Below are 18,441 nucleotides of genomic sequence, written 5' to 3' on the forward strand. Positions count from 1 at the left end.
TCTTAAACATTATTAAGTTATAATTTTTAGTGAAAAAAATTATAAATATTTAAAAAAATAAATTAGTAATTTACTTTTATTATATAATTATCCTTATATATGCCATTTTATTTTGTTTTTATACAAGTGAATTTTTAATATTTTTATTTTTCTGTTTTGAATTATATTTATTACAAATTCATTATCTTAAGATATCTAATTATAATGACATTCAATTTGGTCGTAATAATAGTTAGTTATATTATTAAAAATATATTATATTTTATTATTGTTGGTCAATTTAAATGTACTATAAAGTTGCGTTTAACTTTTTGGGAATAATTTTCTGATTAAAAATAAATAATACAATTTGAACCCAATTTAGGGGAATGTAACATATTTGTTATACTAATCTAAAAATATCTAAGACTTTGTAAAAATAATTGTTGATGGGGGGGCGACAGCCAAGCTAAATTTGATAAGAAGAACGCAATTTTTAGTTGATGAAGAGTCTTAACATTGTAGACTTCTTTAAAAGACCTATATTATTACACATATATATTCTTATTGTATTTTAGAATAATTGTATAATATTATGTGTATTAATTAATTTAAATATTAATTATAATATAATAATTTTATTTGGTGAGAATGTGAATTAACTTTATTTCTTATTAGTTAAAATAAATCTACCTAATGTTAACTGTGGTGAATCAATATATTATGAAAAATGCTGAACAAAATATACGGAACAGAATTTTTATTACATAAATAATTTTAGAAATTATATTAGTGTTACTTTCATTTCAGTATGAAACATAAAGAACATTCAATACATATATATATATATTAAACAATGAAGTTCAAAAGTATAAAATTTATTTGAAAATGTCTACAGTTCCTATTTGAATTATTGCGAAAATAAAAATTTAATTTTTTTTTAATAAAATGGTATTGCTTGAATACTTTTACTTAGCTACTTACAGGTTTATTCATTTTTCTCAATTTTTTAGTTTTACAACCTATTTTTCTATGAGACACAAATCTCAAAGTTAAAAACTAGAAATTTTTCTGCAATGTATTGGATTTTAATTTTATATTTAATTGTACATTGTCATCAAGTAAGTTATGAGCTTTTTTTTTATCTACCTTTAAACTACTATTTTAAACATTTCATTAGCTATTCATAGAAAATGATAATTTAAGTTGTATCGCAGAATAATAATATAGATATTAAGGTTATATTGGTGTATAATATAGTAGTACAGAAATAGAGCGTATATTTTTGCACTTGACATTTTATTGAAAATATATTTAAAAAATTATTCTTAGCACTTAATATGAAATTTGAGATTATTTTAAATATATATATATAAATAATTGAACCTTGATAATCAAGACCCCTGATAATGTGATTAATTCAGTAATTTAAACAAACAGTATTTTGTAATTTTTGGTAATTTTTTTGAAATTCCCAATTATAGTTTATTTCATTCTTTTAGGGACAATCTACTTTTTTGCTATTAAATAAATATTTAAATTCTGCACATGATATATATTTTTTAATTTGTTTAATTTTTTAGTCATTCGTTGGTACCTACTCTTTGAAATCCTCCAATAATCCAGACTATACTTGGTCTGACTTCGTTAGGATTATCGAGACTACTATATTATCTACTTTTAACAATAAATATTTTACTTTATCATATTATGAGTATACATACATTTTATTCTTATTTAAAATTATATAAAATGTTTAAATCCATGCACATTATATATTTTTTTATCATTGTTTGATTATTTGAAACTCATTCAATCCCCATATATTATTGATAATTGATACTATTTTTTTATGTTTCTATAATCAACATTTAAAAATTACAGTAAAATAACAAAAATTGTTATTTAGGATTTAAATTTCATTTTTTTAAAGTTTGAACTCCAAATGTTGTTCAAACTTAAATATGGATGAAAGGTTTGGGTACATTGGAAACTATATTATATTATATATTTTTTTAATTTCATTCACGAGCAGCCTTGAAATATATTTTCAAACCTTTTTGCTATAATTTGCAATTTTTATTTCAAAAATCATATTCAATATTGAAGCATTTTTTTCTAAAAAATATAACCATACACATAAAAATAAAATATCGCTTTGGTCAATATTAAAAAGAAATTTAATAAATATGATAAGTAATAATTAATATCTATATTTATTCATTATCCTCTTCATTAAAAGTAACGTGTTGAGCTAATCTTTTTTCTGCTTTTTTAATAAGCTTTTCACGACCTCGTGGTTTTTTAGTTTCTTTTTGTTTTGCACATTTAGTTTCTCTATCACGTAAAATTTTATCCCAATAAAGTTTTTCTTCTTCACCTATCACAAAAAACATATTAGTATTTATAATTAAAATAGTAAGTAAATATTAACCTTTTAATAATCTGGTTTGCGGCCATCGATTTTCCTCTGCAATTTTTATAGCAGTTTCTTGACAGTCGCATCGTACATAAGCTTCAGAATTGTTTACAACATCAACAAACTTGACTCTAGAATCAATTTTTGCTTCAGCCTTAAAATAAATAAAAATTTTATATGATCAAGAAAATTTAATGTGTTTAGCATTGGAAACTTCAAATCCTTAAAAAATAATAGGAGTTATTGGGAAATCACTAAGCATAGAAATGATCAATTATAATAAATATCTAAGCAAACACCAATGAATTATTTGTACTCTTTCAAAAAAAATAAAAGAAAAATATAGGTATGAGAAGTATAAATTCGTACTAGTACATCTGAAAATAAATATTGCAACATAATAATATGTTTTAATATCTCAGTACTAATTTCAATATTATATTGAGTAATAGCAAAATAACTAATGTGATAAAACATCACATAGACTCAATTCACATTACAATTAAATACTTGTATCATCAAAAGACAATGTTAACTTATACATAAACATACAAGGTTAAATATATTTTCTATAATATATCATTCATTCAGCATTAAAAAATAACAACGCTTCATTAACATTTACAATAACCAGGGGCTTCATTTCAATTTTTTTTTTTGGTATGCATAAATATTGAGCAAGGCACTATTTATTTTATTTCAACATATATGAAATTATTTTTATGTGGCCGAGTGGGCCATGTGGATGTGCCTTGCGGGCCAAAATTTACAATTTAGATTTTTAGATACGCAAATGTATATCCCCTGCATACCGCAAATGACGTTCCTGACAATAACATTAAGTATAATGCATGAAACGGTCTGGACTTTACATTATATGGAAAATAAATTACAATTTTTCAAAATATAAGGGTGTTATATACTATAATTCAGTAATTGAATATGTTTTAGGTCCCTAATGAAATAAATAATTTTTAAAATTAGTAATTACCAATAGATATGCTATAATATAACTATTTCATTTTAAATTCAACATAGGATTAGGCAGATATTGTAAAATGTCCTACATGGTGATCATAGGGAAACAACTTTTTTTAAGTTTTGAACAATACATATTATTAATTTCATATTCTGAAATGGGATATTTTTTGGAGTATTATAATACATAAAAATTGAAATATGGAAAAGTAATTTATGAGATAAGTATTTTAAGTTTAGATGAGCGGAGTGAAGAATTGAGGGGATATTATGCAAAATGTTTGTCTACTATTCTGCTTACTGCTTACCTAAACTTTATAACTCAATAACTACTAGCCCAAATTTTGAATTTTATGTATCATAATATTCCAGAAAATATTTTGTTTCAGAATAAAAAAAATTAAAAATTTAAAAATTTATCATTTCAAAAATATTGAAATAATGAGTGTTGTTTGATAAAAGAATCATCTAGTATAATATAATATGAAAAATAAATAAATAAAAAATATCATACTTTAAATATTTTATCAGATTCAATTGGATTTGCAAATGCAATTTTCAATATTACACCAGGTTCGTACTTAACACGTATATCATTATTTTTTGGTAATTCTACATCTACATTTTCAACATCTGTCTTTCCATCATTACTTTTTTCAGAATTTTCATGATAATGCATATTAAAATGTTCATTATATTTAGGATTAGGACGACGTAACTGAGCTTTTAATAAAGACATTTTTTGTCGCTGCATATTTAAAAATTGATTTCTAAGTTTTCTCCACTCTGTTCTAAAAAACAACAACAATAAATATTGTTTATATAAATATAAAATATGTTTAAAAATAAAAATAATACTATACTTTGACATTATTCTAAGTACAGGTGAAGTTAAATTGGTATCTAATTTCACTTTTTTTCCTTTATTGCGTTTTCTTTTTTTTTTTATGATTGAATCAGTATTGTTTGGGTCAATACTTATTTCTCTTTTATCATCATCACTTGTGATTGTTTCTGCTGGCTTTGAAATATTGGTATCAAGATTTTCAATTAAAGCTATTTGGTTATTTTCATTGTCGCTAATTTCAAAAGAAGAATTTTTTTGTTCGTCTTCCAAATCATTCTTTTTATTTTTGTCTTTCTTCTTCTTCTTTTTATTATTTTTAATTCCAGAACAGCTTACTTGTGATGTTTCTTTCTTCATTTTCTTTTCAACACCTTCAATACTTATAGAATGTTTTCTTTTTTTCAATAAATTAACATGGTCAGTACTTTCATCTGTGTCCTTTTTATCTTCATCTTCTTTGAAAGTAATTATACTTTGCAGTTCTTCTGGAAGGATTTTGGATACTTCATGTAATTTTTTGTATTCCTAACAAAATATATTTTTATATAGTTAATAACATTTTTTAAATTCATATATTCATTTGGATAAGAGCAAGGCAATTACAATAAATATACATTTCTATAAGGTTCTTACCACTTGTTTTAAGAATGTAGAATTTCTTATTTTTATGATATGTTAGCATTTCTAATAAAATGGAACCTAACCTCCTAACCTAAGATAGTTTACTACAGTGGTTTTAATATTTTGAGGTCATTGGAGTAAGAATATGTTAAATATTTGTCTACCAGAAGAAGTCTCTTTTGGCCTTTTGTATGCATATATTATCTAGAGACCAATTTCTGTATTTTTCCTGGTATTAACCGGGAACAGGCTACAGTGATTTATTTATCATATAACACACATTATTTCAAAAAATTTGAAAATATTTTTTTTAAATAATCATACTTTTGATTGTTATAATTATTTTAAGTTTTATTACTTTTTTGAATGACATACATTTTTAATTTCATATTCTAAAGTAGAATATTTTTCAAAAGACTTCAATACATAAAAATAATCTGCTTAAGACTATGAAATTAAAAATGTATAGTCATTCAAAAAAGTTAAAAACTTAAAAATATTGTTTTATTTTTACTGGGAATCATGAAAAAAATATTTTTAATAACTAAGTCGTTAATACATTTTAAAACAAAAGTGTTATTTGATAAAATAATCATCTTGTATATATATTTCAAACAAGAATAGATCAATTTGCATATCATCCATACCCCAATTTTTTCTCAATGATAAAAGGTATGTATAATTACTTAGTATTATTTTTTAGAATGGACTATAGATCAATAATTTAGGTAATTGAACACTTGTAGATTTCTGCCTATGCCTGGTTGATGGATGGTGACTTTTTTTCCTAGACAGCTGCCAGTTTACAGAAAAATATCGTCAGTGGGTAGTTTTGAAATGATTTGTTCACTAATCAGTCACTTCATCCCCAAAAAAGGTAGTAAATTTATTCTACCATTTTAAAATATATATTTAATTTAAGACCATATTTAAAGAATATTTTGGATTAAATTTTACCTCTAAAACTTTAATAGCAGATTCTTCATTGTCAAATTCAATAAATGCAAATCTTTTAATTATTCCACTTTTAAATTTAGGCAATGAAATATAAGCTACACTTCCATATTTTTCAAACATTGATTTAATCCAATCGTGATCTGCTTTAGGCGGTAATTGTTCCTATAACATACAATAAAAAATATTTTTGTTAAAAAAATACAAAATATAATATTATTTTTTTTTTTTTATATACCTTTATAGTACAATTTGTATATCAATAATAACTAAATAAAGAATATTTTGCAACATAGTCATTACTTTGATATGATATAGCCTTACTATCAGAATAAATATCAAATATTAATGTCAAAGTATTTTTATTTTATAGAATGTATATAATTATTTAAATAATAATATGTAACATTACAAAGATATATTTATGAATAAAACTAACCACATATACTGTACAGCGTTCAATATCCTCTGGATTTTTATCTTCGATAGGCTTAATTCTATAAATTTTGGTTTTACAGTCGCTAACAGATAAAACATTAGAGCTTTCTAAAGCTTTAATTATATCTTCTGGATTTTGTGTTAAACTCTTTATTTTATTACAGTTCAAAAATGTGTTAATACTAATACCTATAAAAATAAAATTATTAATTTCAGTAATTATTTATATTAAATATAGAGGCATCAGCCTAACTATAATTTGAAAAATATTTTTTAATTATTCTATAAAACATCAACCTAATTAAATACTGAGTATCAAAATATTATGCTATATTCAGCAAAAGAGCACTAACATTCTATGCATCATCACACAAAACCTTGCCATTCTGTTTGATCATGGAAGGGATTTGTACGGAGATGCGCAAAAGAAATGTCTTCTGTAAGTTCATAGCGTGTTTTCTTGCAAAACAGAATACAAAACTTACACTATATTTAAATATTTTTAGTTTGATATATTTAAATTTATGTACAGTACAAATCCATCAACATTTTAAAGGAATCTAAAGAGGTTAACCAGAAAAAATGAATATTGAAATATTAAACACAACAATTTAAGTAATGATAAATAAAACAAAATTTAACAGAGAAAATAATTAATAAACATTACATACAATACTTAAAAATTCCATTATAAATTAAAAACACTTTTATTATAAACTAAACATATTTATTAATTTTAATGTGAGTACTTTATATTAAAATATTGATACTTAATACTACTAAATTATTAGCTTGTTCAATGGTTTCAAAAATCATAATACACATTTTAGATTCTAAACTGAGCAATGAATGTATTTATTTTACAGTGATAAGTTTTTTTGTATGAGTACACAATAAGTGGTTAGTAAAATGCTTTAATTATCTTAGAAGGTGGTTTAGGATGGAAAATTGGATCTAGTTTATACTTCAGAAAGGTCAAAATTTCTAGTATTTTTTTAACAAATGGGAAAACAAACAAAAAATTGAGGAAAAATGTGAATCTTGAGGCTAAACCAGATTTAAATTAAATTGATTTCTTTATTTTGCTATAATTCAAAAACAATTTCTTTATTCTATACACTTTTCAAAATGAGATTGTGACTCGACGGCCAATTTGTGTGCATGGACATGCTTTACTACACAGCAAGTGTACAGATAGTTAACTTAGTGGGGTTGACAAACGGGAGTTGTCTGACCCCCGCTCCACAAAAACTGGTCGCTGCTGAGTCACAATCTCATTTTGAACAGAGTATACATAGATAGATATTTCAAGTTAAAACGTGGACAAAATAAATTATTTAAAAACATTTTTATTTATATTAATATTAATTTTGCTAATGACATTTTTGATTTATTTTAAGATAATATCTTTTTATATTATGAATCTATATTTGTAGATTTATGTATTTACAGAAAAATAAAATACATTTTTTATATGATATCAATATAGCTTATATACATTTTTATAAAATGGTACAAATACCATTTATGATAATTAAATACTACATTATCAAAGAAAAAAAATATATCATGAAATATACTTAAGAGATATAAGCTGTCAGAAAATTTTTATTCAGAATTGTATTCCTCTATATGTAACAATATATCATTGAATTGAAATTTAACACACCTATAATAGTAACTCACTCGACAATTAATAGTTAATTCATAGCAAAGTGGTACCTACTTGCCTGCTTTTTTTTTGTAATTATATACATTAGGTTATTACACAACAATACAACTTACATTGACTGGTTTGCATTAGATTTCCAAAATATCTATCTTTTCTTAAATTAGCATCACTTAAATAAAATTCCATTTGCTTTTTTAAATCGGTGTAAAGTTGCTTTTTTCGTTTTCTTACACGATTTAATGAAGATTTTAGAATATTTTCTTCAACACTTTCAATACTTATATCACTAGAAGGTTCCATTCTAAAAGAATAATAATAAAAAAGTTATTTATAAATATTATAAATAAAATCAAATATTAATAACTAGCTAATTCTGCACTGAGTTGTCCATTACAAATTAAATAATGTTAGTAGATTTACCATGTTTTAAATTTCAATAAATTTAAACTATATATTTTTTAACAGCCATTTAGGTGGTGTAATGGCTTGTTTAGGTTTTTGAATGGGGAGGGGTCAAGGGGATATACATTTATCTAGTGCCACTAACTTGGGGAGGGTTCTGTCCCTCACAAACTAAGTTATAATTAAATTTTCATTGCCTTGAATACCACCTGATGCTGAAATTACAAAGCCAATAACGATCTATTGTTATTCTAATTATATTACATTTTAAGTATTTTTAAACTGCAAAAATGATGTTTATTAAATATTAATATTAAAACATAGATATGAATCATGATTGTGAGATAGAAGTAGATTGAAATTATATTTAAAGGTAAATAGTAATAACTAAGCCAAAAATTAAGAAGAAAAAAGTGACTAATACTAGATGGTTTTAATGAAATTGATGATTGTTTTTAATGAGTTAAAATAACAGAGGATAGTTGAAAGTATTTATCATGATATTGATGAGAGATTTTTTTATAAGTGAATAAAATAATAGCCATAGTATAAGATGATTTTAAAATTATATTTAAAAAATATGACATATGATAATATATTATATAAAAAATAAAATTTAAACATACATTGATAATTAAAAATGGATATAATTGACAACTAACAGAAAAGAAGGATACATAAACTATACATATATGTATATGAATGCTGATAATATCAAGCAATAAACAATATAATAAAATTATAATCTACTTCCAAGATAGTCATATACATTTATAGATCTAAAATCTAAATGTAGTATTCAGTGTATATAATTAAAAAACATTTAGTGAAAATTATAAATTAGTATTCTTTTAATTATAATTTTTTACTTACTCTTAAAAGTTTTAAGAATATTGGTTAACCTACTCGTTTGAGACAAAGAACAGTAAGCACAGCGAATTACGAAGCGATTTATAAGAACCCGTGAACCATGACTAAATATCTATTAAGTCATGCCGTGAACGATATCGTTGGTTTCGAACACTTTCACACTGCAACCGCTATCGGAAGTCGGCGATTGACGTATTAAACAATATAAACCGGCAGTCGGGTATCAGACATTCAAACTATCAACAATCATCTATTATGGCGGGTTCAGCGGGATAATGGATGATACGTCATTTTGATTTTTGTGGACTATTTATTGGTATTCGTAATTTTATCTTACATGATTATGCGAAATACCGTGGGGTTACGTTATACATACTTACATTATGATTTTGATAATGTTTAATTGTTGTAATATTTACTTACGTCTTATAACTTATAGGTAATATAGATCACTGTGCCAGGAGTTAAGACGTACCAACGTCCAAGATCCAACACTCATAGACTCACAATACACTAAACAGAGTAGACACTAGACAGTAGGCAGCACGGCATAAATAAAGAAGTAAGACATAAAGTAGTGAAGTACACTAACTGTGGACAGTGAACAGCACTACAGCAGTAATAATATTATCTGTGGCTTGTGGGCGCCGAAAAAACGGATAAGTTTAAAGGTAACCAAATAGCGGGATACAAAATTCCTTTTCCCGTCACTGGCGTCACTAGACTTGATAAAAATCAGGGTTTACAGTAATTGATAACAGCCCAGCCAAAAATTTTTTTTAGAACGAAAATGTACTTGACGAGAGTTTGTTTGCCAAATTTGTTTGATTTGGTAAGTTTAACGTAACATCTATGGTCCTCATTAAGTGTCCTAAAATTTTTCAAAAATTATCCATGAAAGACCAACCGAAATGACAACCAACGTTTTTCTTTGGATGCTGTGAACATACACCATTTGCACTGACCTATTAAAGATAATATATAAACAAATATCAAAGGTGATTGTAATAATATATAGTTAGTTAGGTGATTGCATAAGTACATTTTTACCTCGTGTATAAACAAATCCTTTCTGTTAAGGTACAAATATGAGAGTAGTAGCATTAATCAGCGGCGGTAAGGATAGCTGTTATAACATGATGCAGTGTATAGCGGCAGGCCATGACATTGTTGCATTGGCAAACTTAAAACCACAAAGTAAAGGTATGTTGTGTTATTTGAGTCTTAAATAATTTGAAATACCTGTGACACATATGTTTTTTAATAATTGAAATAATTTGCAACAATGATAGATGAATTGGATAGTTACATGTATCAAAGTGTTGGTCACCAAGCAGTAGAATTATATGCAGAAGCAATGGGACTTCCATTGTTCAGACAACGAACAAACGGAGTTGCATTGCAACAAGAAAAAATTTATACTCATACTCCTGAAGATGAAGTTGAAGATTTGTTTGATCTCCTTGCTAATATTAAAGTATTTGTCTATTTTATAAGTATTAGATAATATTAAATGTTGGTATTTCTTTTACTAAATTATTTTTAAATTTAGACACAAATTGAATTTGATGCTGTAGCTGTGGGTGCTATACTTTCTGATTATCAGCGTCTGCGTGTTGAAGATGTGTAAGTTGACTGATGAATAAAATATAACTTCAGAGAATTGATAAATTGTAAAGAATATTTTATGAATTAGGTGTTCAAGATTAGGTATTTGCTCATTGTCATATTTGTGGCGTCGTGATCAAAAAGAACTGCTACAGGAAATGATTGATTGCAATATTGAAGCAATTGTTATTAAAGTAGCAGCACTTGGATTAGATCCTACAAAACATTTGGGATTGCGAATTGATAAGCTAATGCCACATTTAGTTAAAATGGTAATGAGGAATATTTATTATTTCTATATATTTGTAATTAGATATATATATATGTGTGTGTGTATACATATATATATATATATATATATTCATTTATTCATTTTTGCACGACTAACATGCTACTCCGATAACGGAGATTCTAGAAATGCATTTCATAAGACGATATTTTTTAGGGAATGTTAGTCTCTGTATGCCTAATTAGTGGCAATTTTTTAATTTCTTTACAATAAGTTTGATACACATTATGCAATAATTTATTTCTAGATTAGGTATAGTAATAGGAATTTAGTAGTTTGATTGTTAATAATTTATTAAGGATTACCTTTTTAATTTTAATTTTTGGGAAAAAGAGGTTAATTAAATAACTTATTATATACTTTATATTTGGTGGTGACTTATTTTCTGTTACAATATTAATGTGGGATATGGGTAGGTGTTTATTATATTAATTTTTATTGAGTATAATACATATCTGACACAGTGGAGATGCAGTGGGGTTCTTCCTGTTTTCTCCTTGACTTTTGTGTTGGTTTCCAGAATGAAAAATATGGCTTAAATATATGTGGCGAAGGTGGAGAATACGAAACATTCACTCTAGACTGTCCTTTGTTCACCAAATCGGTGATCATGTAAGTATACAAATAAATCCACACACTCGATCACAAACATATTAAAATACATTTTTTTACCATGTATACCTATTCCAGTGATCAATGTTGTAATAGTGGACAACATTCTAGTTTTAGAAAACAACATAGAATTGTTTGATATTAGTTTTTACTTAAGAATTATTTTAATTTTAACATATATAATTAGAAAAAAAAATAGGTGGACTTCATATTACCTAGTTGAAAGCATTTAAATTGTTTGTTACTTTTTATTATTATTATTTTTTTTTTTTTATAAAGATACAATATCTTGATATATATCATTATATAATATTCTATTTACATATTTACATACATTACACATAAATACATAATACAATATGTTTATATATTAGTTCTTTATTCTAATATTATCATTATTTACAATACATTTTAAAATATTTAAGTAATTATAATTAAAAGATATTATATATTATAGCTGCTTATTATTATACAATTTTTAATATAATTAAATATTATTACACAAACATGTTCCACACAAAATAATTAACCTAATATATATAAATATATTATTATTTTATTAAGTTAATGAAATAATTTATATATTTTTTTAATCATAAATATTTTAAACAGATTATTTAATAAATGATACAAATGTCTCATTACAAATATTACTTTGTTATTTTTCAGTGAAGAGTTTGAAACTGTGATGCATACCAACGATACTATTGCTCCTGTGGGATATATAAATTTTAAAAAATTTTGCTTATTAAAAAAACCGGTTGGTAAAATTATAAACTTAAGTTATGAATTGGTATTTTGATTAAAACATCTATAATTTTTAGATAATATGTAAAATATTAAATTAAATTTTATTTTTCTTTAAGAATGTTGATGAAAATCAAAGTTTTCGTGAACGTATGGCGTGTTATCGTGTACGCAGTCCCTTAGCTCATTTAATGGACTTAGATGATTTAGAAATTGATCTTGGTACTGTTACTGATAGTGACAATTTTGATGATGATGCTTCAGAAAATAATAGTATCATTATTGATCAGACTGATGGTCAAGTATGTTTTGGAGAACTTATAGAGACAGATTCTGTATCTTGTATTGGTTATCCAAATGGATGGACTTGGATTAATTCATTGACTGGTTATTGGGTTGATGATAAATCCCCAGTTATAGTTGCTCTTGAGAAATTAAGAGGTAATTGTGTATATAACTTAATAATGTATGTATTATTTTGTATTTCTAATATCAATGATAACATAGGTATTTTATTTAAATTATAATGTTGAACTGACAGTATTTTAGATATAAAAAAAGTTGATTAAAATAATTAATCATTATAGATCATTAAAATATTTAATTATTTTATAATTACTTGTTTTAATAAGCGTAGGTTAGGTATTTAACTATGCAAAATAATTTAATCGATTAAATAGAATAAACAATATTTTGAATTTGTAATAAAAAATATATATTGAATACACTGTGTATATTATATATCTATACTTATATTACAGTTTGTTTTGACATTTATATTTAAAAAAAAAAAAATACCATTAGAATTATAATTTAATCTCATTCATATTTCTTTTTTTTTATATAGATTTGTTGCAAGAAAGAAATTTAGAGTTAACTGATGTTGTTGCTGTTACTTTATATGTTCGTGACATGACTGAGTTTCTTAATATGAATGCACAATATGCTTCAATAATGTGTAGAATTAGTCCTCCGGTGAGAGTTTGTGTTGAAATACCTCTTTCAGAGTACACACCTATTCTTATAGATGTTGTTGCTTATAAACCACCATCCAAGTCATCCTCAAATTCAAATCTCCCATCAATGTCCAAACATACAATGCATGTACAAAGTATATCTCATTGGGCGCCTGCTAATATTGGACCATATAGTCAAGCTATTCGAGTAAGTTAATAACTTGTTTTTTATAATTATTACAGGTGTTTGTCTTTTGTGTCATTTATTTATTTATAACTGCTGTATTTTTATTCATATTATCCATCAATTACCTAGACTTAATTGTTGAATATGTTTAAAAGTTTAATATATATTATAATATTTACATTAAACTACAAAGGATTTATAACTTGTTATTTTTTAATCTGGAGTATTGTCTTTAATTATAAGTTGAATGATTTTAATTAATTCTTTTTATGTGTACTATTTTAAAGCTTATGTGGTATACTGATAATTCATGTACACCTAATCCTTCTTAAATTTTATCATTTTATGTTTGGTTGTATGCTGTATAACTTTAATAGATTTTGTATGATTATGTATTATGATGTTATATTGCTGTTTCGTGAAAATATAGAGTACTAATCATATATTTTATTTATAATTTTAGGTTGGTGATATTATTTATGTTGCTGGACAGATTGCTCTAGTACCAGGTACTTTGAGTATTGTCGAGGGTGGAATCAGGCAACAATGTCGACTATCATTACGACATGTTAGCAGAATTATTAAAGCAGTTGACCCTAATATACAACTTAGAGATGTCGTTCAAGTAAATTTATATTTACATGCAATATATTTTTTGTTTTTGTGTATTTAATTAAAATATTTATTTTTAGGGCATATGTTATGTAACTCATACCAAATATATTCATGCTGCTAGAACTGAATGGGAGAAAAGGACAAACAATGCTATTGTAGATTATATAGTAGTATCACGGCTACCAAAAAATGCTATAGTAGAATGGCATTTATGGGCACATAGACATAATGCTAGATTTGAATGTAAATAAATTTTATATGGCATTAGTTTATTTATTATCAAATTATCTATTTTTAAAAAATTAATGTATTCTATTTTTAAATTTTTTTAGATGAAGAAACGGGCTGTTGTGTTGACAATTATAGGGTGTCAATACGCCGTCGTTGGAACTATGAAAATAATGTGGCTGCAATTGTCACATATATTTCATCTGGTATTTAATATATTGGAAAGAAGAATATAATGGAAAATAACAAAACATAACTTTATTTCAGGATCATGCACTTCTTTATCAGCTATAACTGATTCATTAGACACATCTACTGAGTCTATATCTGCAATTGGTCTAGAGGAGGCTTTTCGTTATTCTTTAAAACGACTTCTGCGTGGAGAACCAACTTCGACACCAACTGATGCTATTTGCTCGTTAAGAATATTTTACAAAGTATCGCAAGATCAAAAACCTATATGTCGACAACTTATCAATGCTACATTGAATAATTTAAGAGTTGAATATCGAATAGTTGCTACTGTTATACCTGTATTACATTTGCATCACCCCAATACGTTTGTATCAATTTGTGCGCTAAGGCATAATACCTGAGATTCATTATCATATAATAATTGATATAATCGCACACTAGAATAAGGAACAAAGACAATGCCAGCTGTTCCATTAATAGATAATAATAATCAGCTTCATATAAATATTTTGTAAACCTATGAATAGTAATGGCTGAAAATTAATTAGATTAAATTCTTAACATTTACAGTCAATAATATTCAAGGTGAAAAAATTAAAATTATATAATTTGTTTAAATATCTCAGTTAAACAGTCCGTCCGGTTAAACTAAAAACAATTTCTTAGGTGTGCTTTATCAAAAATAATTTATTTGCTCAAATACAACTTGTTTAAAACAATTATTATTTATAATTATTTATTTGGTTTGCTATTCATAAATTAGTAGTACTTAAATATTTTAATTAAAAAATTTGTGCTAAAACCGCCTAATTTTATTGATATACACATAATTTTTGATTTTTCTCTTATTAAAAAAAAAAAATTCTGTTGATCTTGCAAAATTGTTATAAAAATTATACATTTAAAACTAAATTTGCCATTAAAGTTCTTTATTACATTATTATAGCATTATTTATTATTACTACTGTAATTACTTATTTTAATCTAAGTATAGTCTTGTCCACACAAGTCTTGTGTGAAAAAAAAAACATTTTTTTGTACTAGTATCATTAATAATTGAATACTAATAATTGATAAAGATACTACTACTAAAAGATAAAAAGAGTTAAAAAACAAACTAGAGGATGTCAATGTAAACTATTTGTTTTCTCTTTCTGACTAATGCATAATATAGCAAATTTGCATTCAGCAGAATCAACTTTGTGTTATTAGGTTTAAGATTATAATGAATTAACATCTTAATATTAAACTTTTAGTTATAAAAAATAAGAAAATCATCTGTGTTTGTACTAAGTATTTTTAAAAATGGTTACATTTTACTTAAGTTTTAATAATTAAAAAAAAAAACTTAGTAGCAAAGATAATGTTCTTAACTTAAAGTTTGCTAATAAGTTAATTTATTCTAATACTAGAACTAATAACACAATGTTGATTCTGCTTAGTGCACTTCAAATTTTGATCAATCCATGTCCATTTTACCTACTCAGATTCATCTAGAAGTGAAGCAAAGCTAACAATATGTTTAATTTGGATTAAGATTACCAATACGTATTATAATATAGTTCTGTATTATTTATTTAATTATATAAATCAACAAGTAAACATCCTTTTTAGTAAATATACTTAAATAAGACATATAATAATACAATTTAAATATTACAGTAAAAATTAGAAATTTGGTTTTGGTAATGAAGAAGAGAACAATAAAAAAACTGCGTGTAACAAGTGCGCGGATAAAGTGAAACTTTTTTCAGTTATGCAACTGATAATAGGTGTGTATTGGAATAAAATTAAAATAACACACTTTAAATTTTATTTTCAATAGAACTGTATTTTATTTAATTTTATAATTTATTATAATAAGTAATTTTTTATTATTTATTTGTAACTAATAAAATAATAATAATAATAACTGTGACTGCGGTCAGTGACGGCCCAACCATCGTCTTTTTTTTTGTACCCTCTGTAAAAAAGTTTCACTTCAAAAATAACAAATATAATAAGTAAATATATTTATTCATATTAGATTAATGATAATTTATTAATATGTAGTTATGATGTACACTGAATTTTATTTTTAAATCAATTTAATGTAAGATGGAGGATATAGATTTTAAATTGGTTAACAATTTTAATTATCGATCCGGATTTTAATATTATATTAATCTAATTGAAATGTATTAAAATACATTTTATTTTTTACTAATATTAAAGACATTATTTTATTTATTACTTTACAGCTTTCTGAAGTTATAAATATCTAAATTATTACTTGCTGCTCTATAAAATTATTGAAAATAGTCAATAAGTCAAGTAGTTCTATGAATTGTATACTCTTTATGAGTACACTAATATCATATCTCACAGTGTGGACTGTGATAATTTTATAAATTATAATTGATTTTTTATTTAACATAGAAGAAAAGTTAAAATATATTGTTTAAAAATATAACAAATGGAATAATCAAATAATGTATATTACTAAAAATTGTTCAACAAATAATTAAAAATATAAAAACAATATATTTTAATTTTAGTATAGGCCGTGATTTCAATAACATTTGTTCAAAATCATGATTTTGAAACTATTAATACAGCTTGGTCAGTTAAATATATTACTCTGATTTAGATTTTAATCTGTAAAATGGGTTTGACAGACTAATATATATATATATATATATATGTTTCTAATTATTGTGGATCAAAGAGAGAAATCAGATAGTGCTCTAACATCATCTTAATTATAATATTACATTGACACATTCTGTCAACTGTCCAGGTTTCATTGGACAATATTTCAATATTTGGTATTGATAGTTAGAAAAAAGTTGTTGAAACAATATCCTAGATCAATTAATGATCACTGATGTTCTTCCTGATGATTATGGTAAACACAAATCAAAGAAACAGCCAAAATACTTAAAAAAAATATATCAGATGTAGGAACGTATTTAGTTTAAATTATTTACCCATTTGATTATTTATGTAATTAGCAAGTAGTTGAATTGGGAAACCAGCTTAATATTGCTATTTCTGTACTTATTTAGGAAAATAAGTAATTAATAAATAATTTGCCTGCTATATGATTGATGTTAAATTTCTTTAGTTACCCGATATACCCAATAACATTTTAATTTCAAACATATAATACTAAACATTATATTATGATAATATTATTATATATATATACAAATAATTCTAAGTTATGTATAATTTGTATTAATTATTAGAAAACATTTTCAGAAATTTACTGTTAACTATAATTACTAAAGTACTATTTATTACTCTAGTAACTTACCATTGGAACAAAATTGATGTTTTGATGAAAAAACATAATTATAAGTTTTCCAGTAACTAATCAAATATCAAATTGAATATATTTTTTAATTACTAGTGTATTTTAATAATCCTTAGATCTTCTATAGTTTTGAATGTTTTGATCTACAACACTCATTTGATAATTTATCACCAACCACTAACTACAAAATATACGTGACTAGGTAAACTTGCTCATAATTAAATTATAAGAAAAGTTTACCAAAAAATCACTCATCACTGCAATAATAAATTAAAAGTATACACAACTTTGATTAGTTTGATTTATCCATAAAACTATAAATCACAGTGAAAATTGTATAGACCCACAAAATAGGATCCATACTTACCATATAGAATATTGTTTATAAGATTATAACATATAATAATTAAAAATATGTTATAATATGTGAATCAATATGGTGATTCATCTTTGAACAAAATTCAGTCGAAATAAGAATGGTAGAAACTATATAGAGGTCTATGCATCCATCAAATGACTAAATATT

The 18,441-nt window shown here is 24.5% G+C and overlaps 2 protein-coding genes across 4 annotated transcripts; one reads left to right on the top strand and one right to left on the bottom strand.

Moving 5' to 3' along the window:
- Window positions 1-2,141: 2,141 nt before the first annotated feature.
- LOC113551726 (la-related protein 7) lies at window positions 2,142-9,748 on the bottom strand. 3 transcript variants are annotated; one of them, XM_026954145.1, is made up of 8 exons: window positions 9,604-9,748; window positions 8,022-8,209; window positions 6,238-6,425; window positions 5,802-5,963; window positions 4,240-4,748; window positions 3,891-4,167; window positions 2,414-2,552; window positions 2,142-2,359 (listed from the first exon to the last, which is right to left on the bottom strand). In XM_026954145.1, the coding sequence occupies exons 2-8, from the start codon at window positions 8,206-8,208 to the stop codon at window positions 2,196-2,198; spliced, it is 1,626 nt and encodes a 541-aa protein (XP_026809946.1). In that variant the 5' UTR covers window position 8,209; window positions 9,604-9,748; the 3' UTR covers window positions 2,142-2,195. The 3 variants fall into 3 exon arrangements, with proteins under 3 accessions (XP_026809946.1, XP_026809948.1, XP_026809947.1); XM_026954147.1 differs by lacking the exon at window positions 9,604-9,748 and adding an exon at window positions 9,217-9,355; XM_026954146.1 differs by lacking the exon at window positions 9,604-9,748 and adding an exon at window positions 9,184-9,319.
- Window positions 9,711-15,337, top strand: LOC113551725 (diphthine--ammonia ligase). Its single transcript, XM_026954144.1, has 14 exons — window positions 9,711-9,851; window positions 9,964-10,178; window positions 10,261-10,383; window positions 10,473-10,657; window positions 10,733-10,806; window positions 10,877-11,060; window positions 11,598-11,689; window positions 12,359-12,449; window positions 12,556-12,877; window positions 13,284-13,600; window positions 14,043-14,204; window positions 14,272-14,437; window positions 14,527-14,628; window positions 14,690-15,337. Exons 3-14 carry the CDS (start codon window positions 10,269-10,271, stop codon window positions 15,016-15,018), a joined length of 2,139 nt encoding a protein of 712 aa, XP_026809945.1. The 5' UTR covers window positions 9,711-9,851; window positions 9,964-10,178; window positions 10,261-10,268; the 3' UTR covers window positions 15,019-15,337.
- The last annotated feature ends 3,104 nt before the right edge of the window (window positions 15,338-18,441 follow it).

The sequence above is a fragment of the Rhopalosiphum maidis genome, chromosome 2 (assembly GCF_003676215.2).
Source record: "Rhopalosiphum maidis isolate BTI-1 chromosome 2, ASM367621v3, whole genome shotgun sequence".
Lineage (NCBI taxonomy): Eukaryota > Metazoa > Arthropoda > Insecta > Hemiptera > Aphididae > Rhopalosiphum > Rhopalosiphum maidis.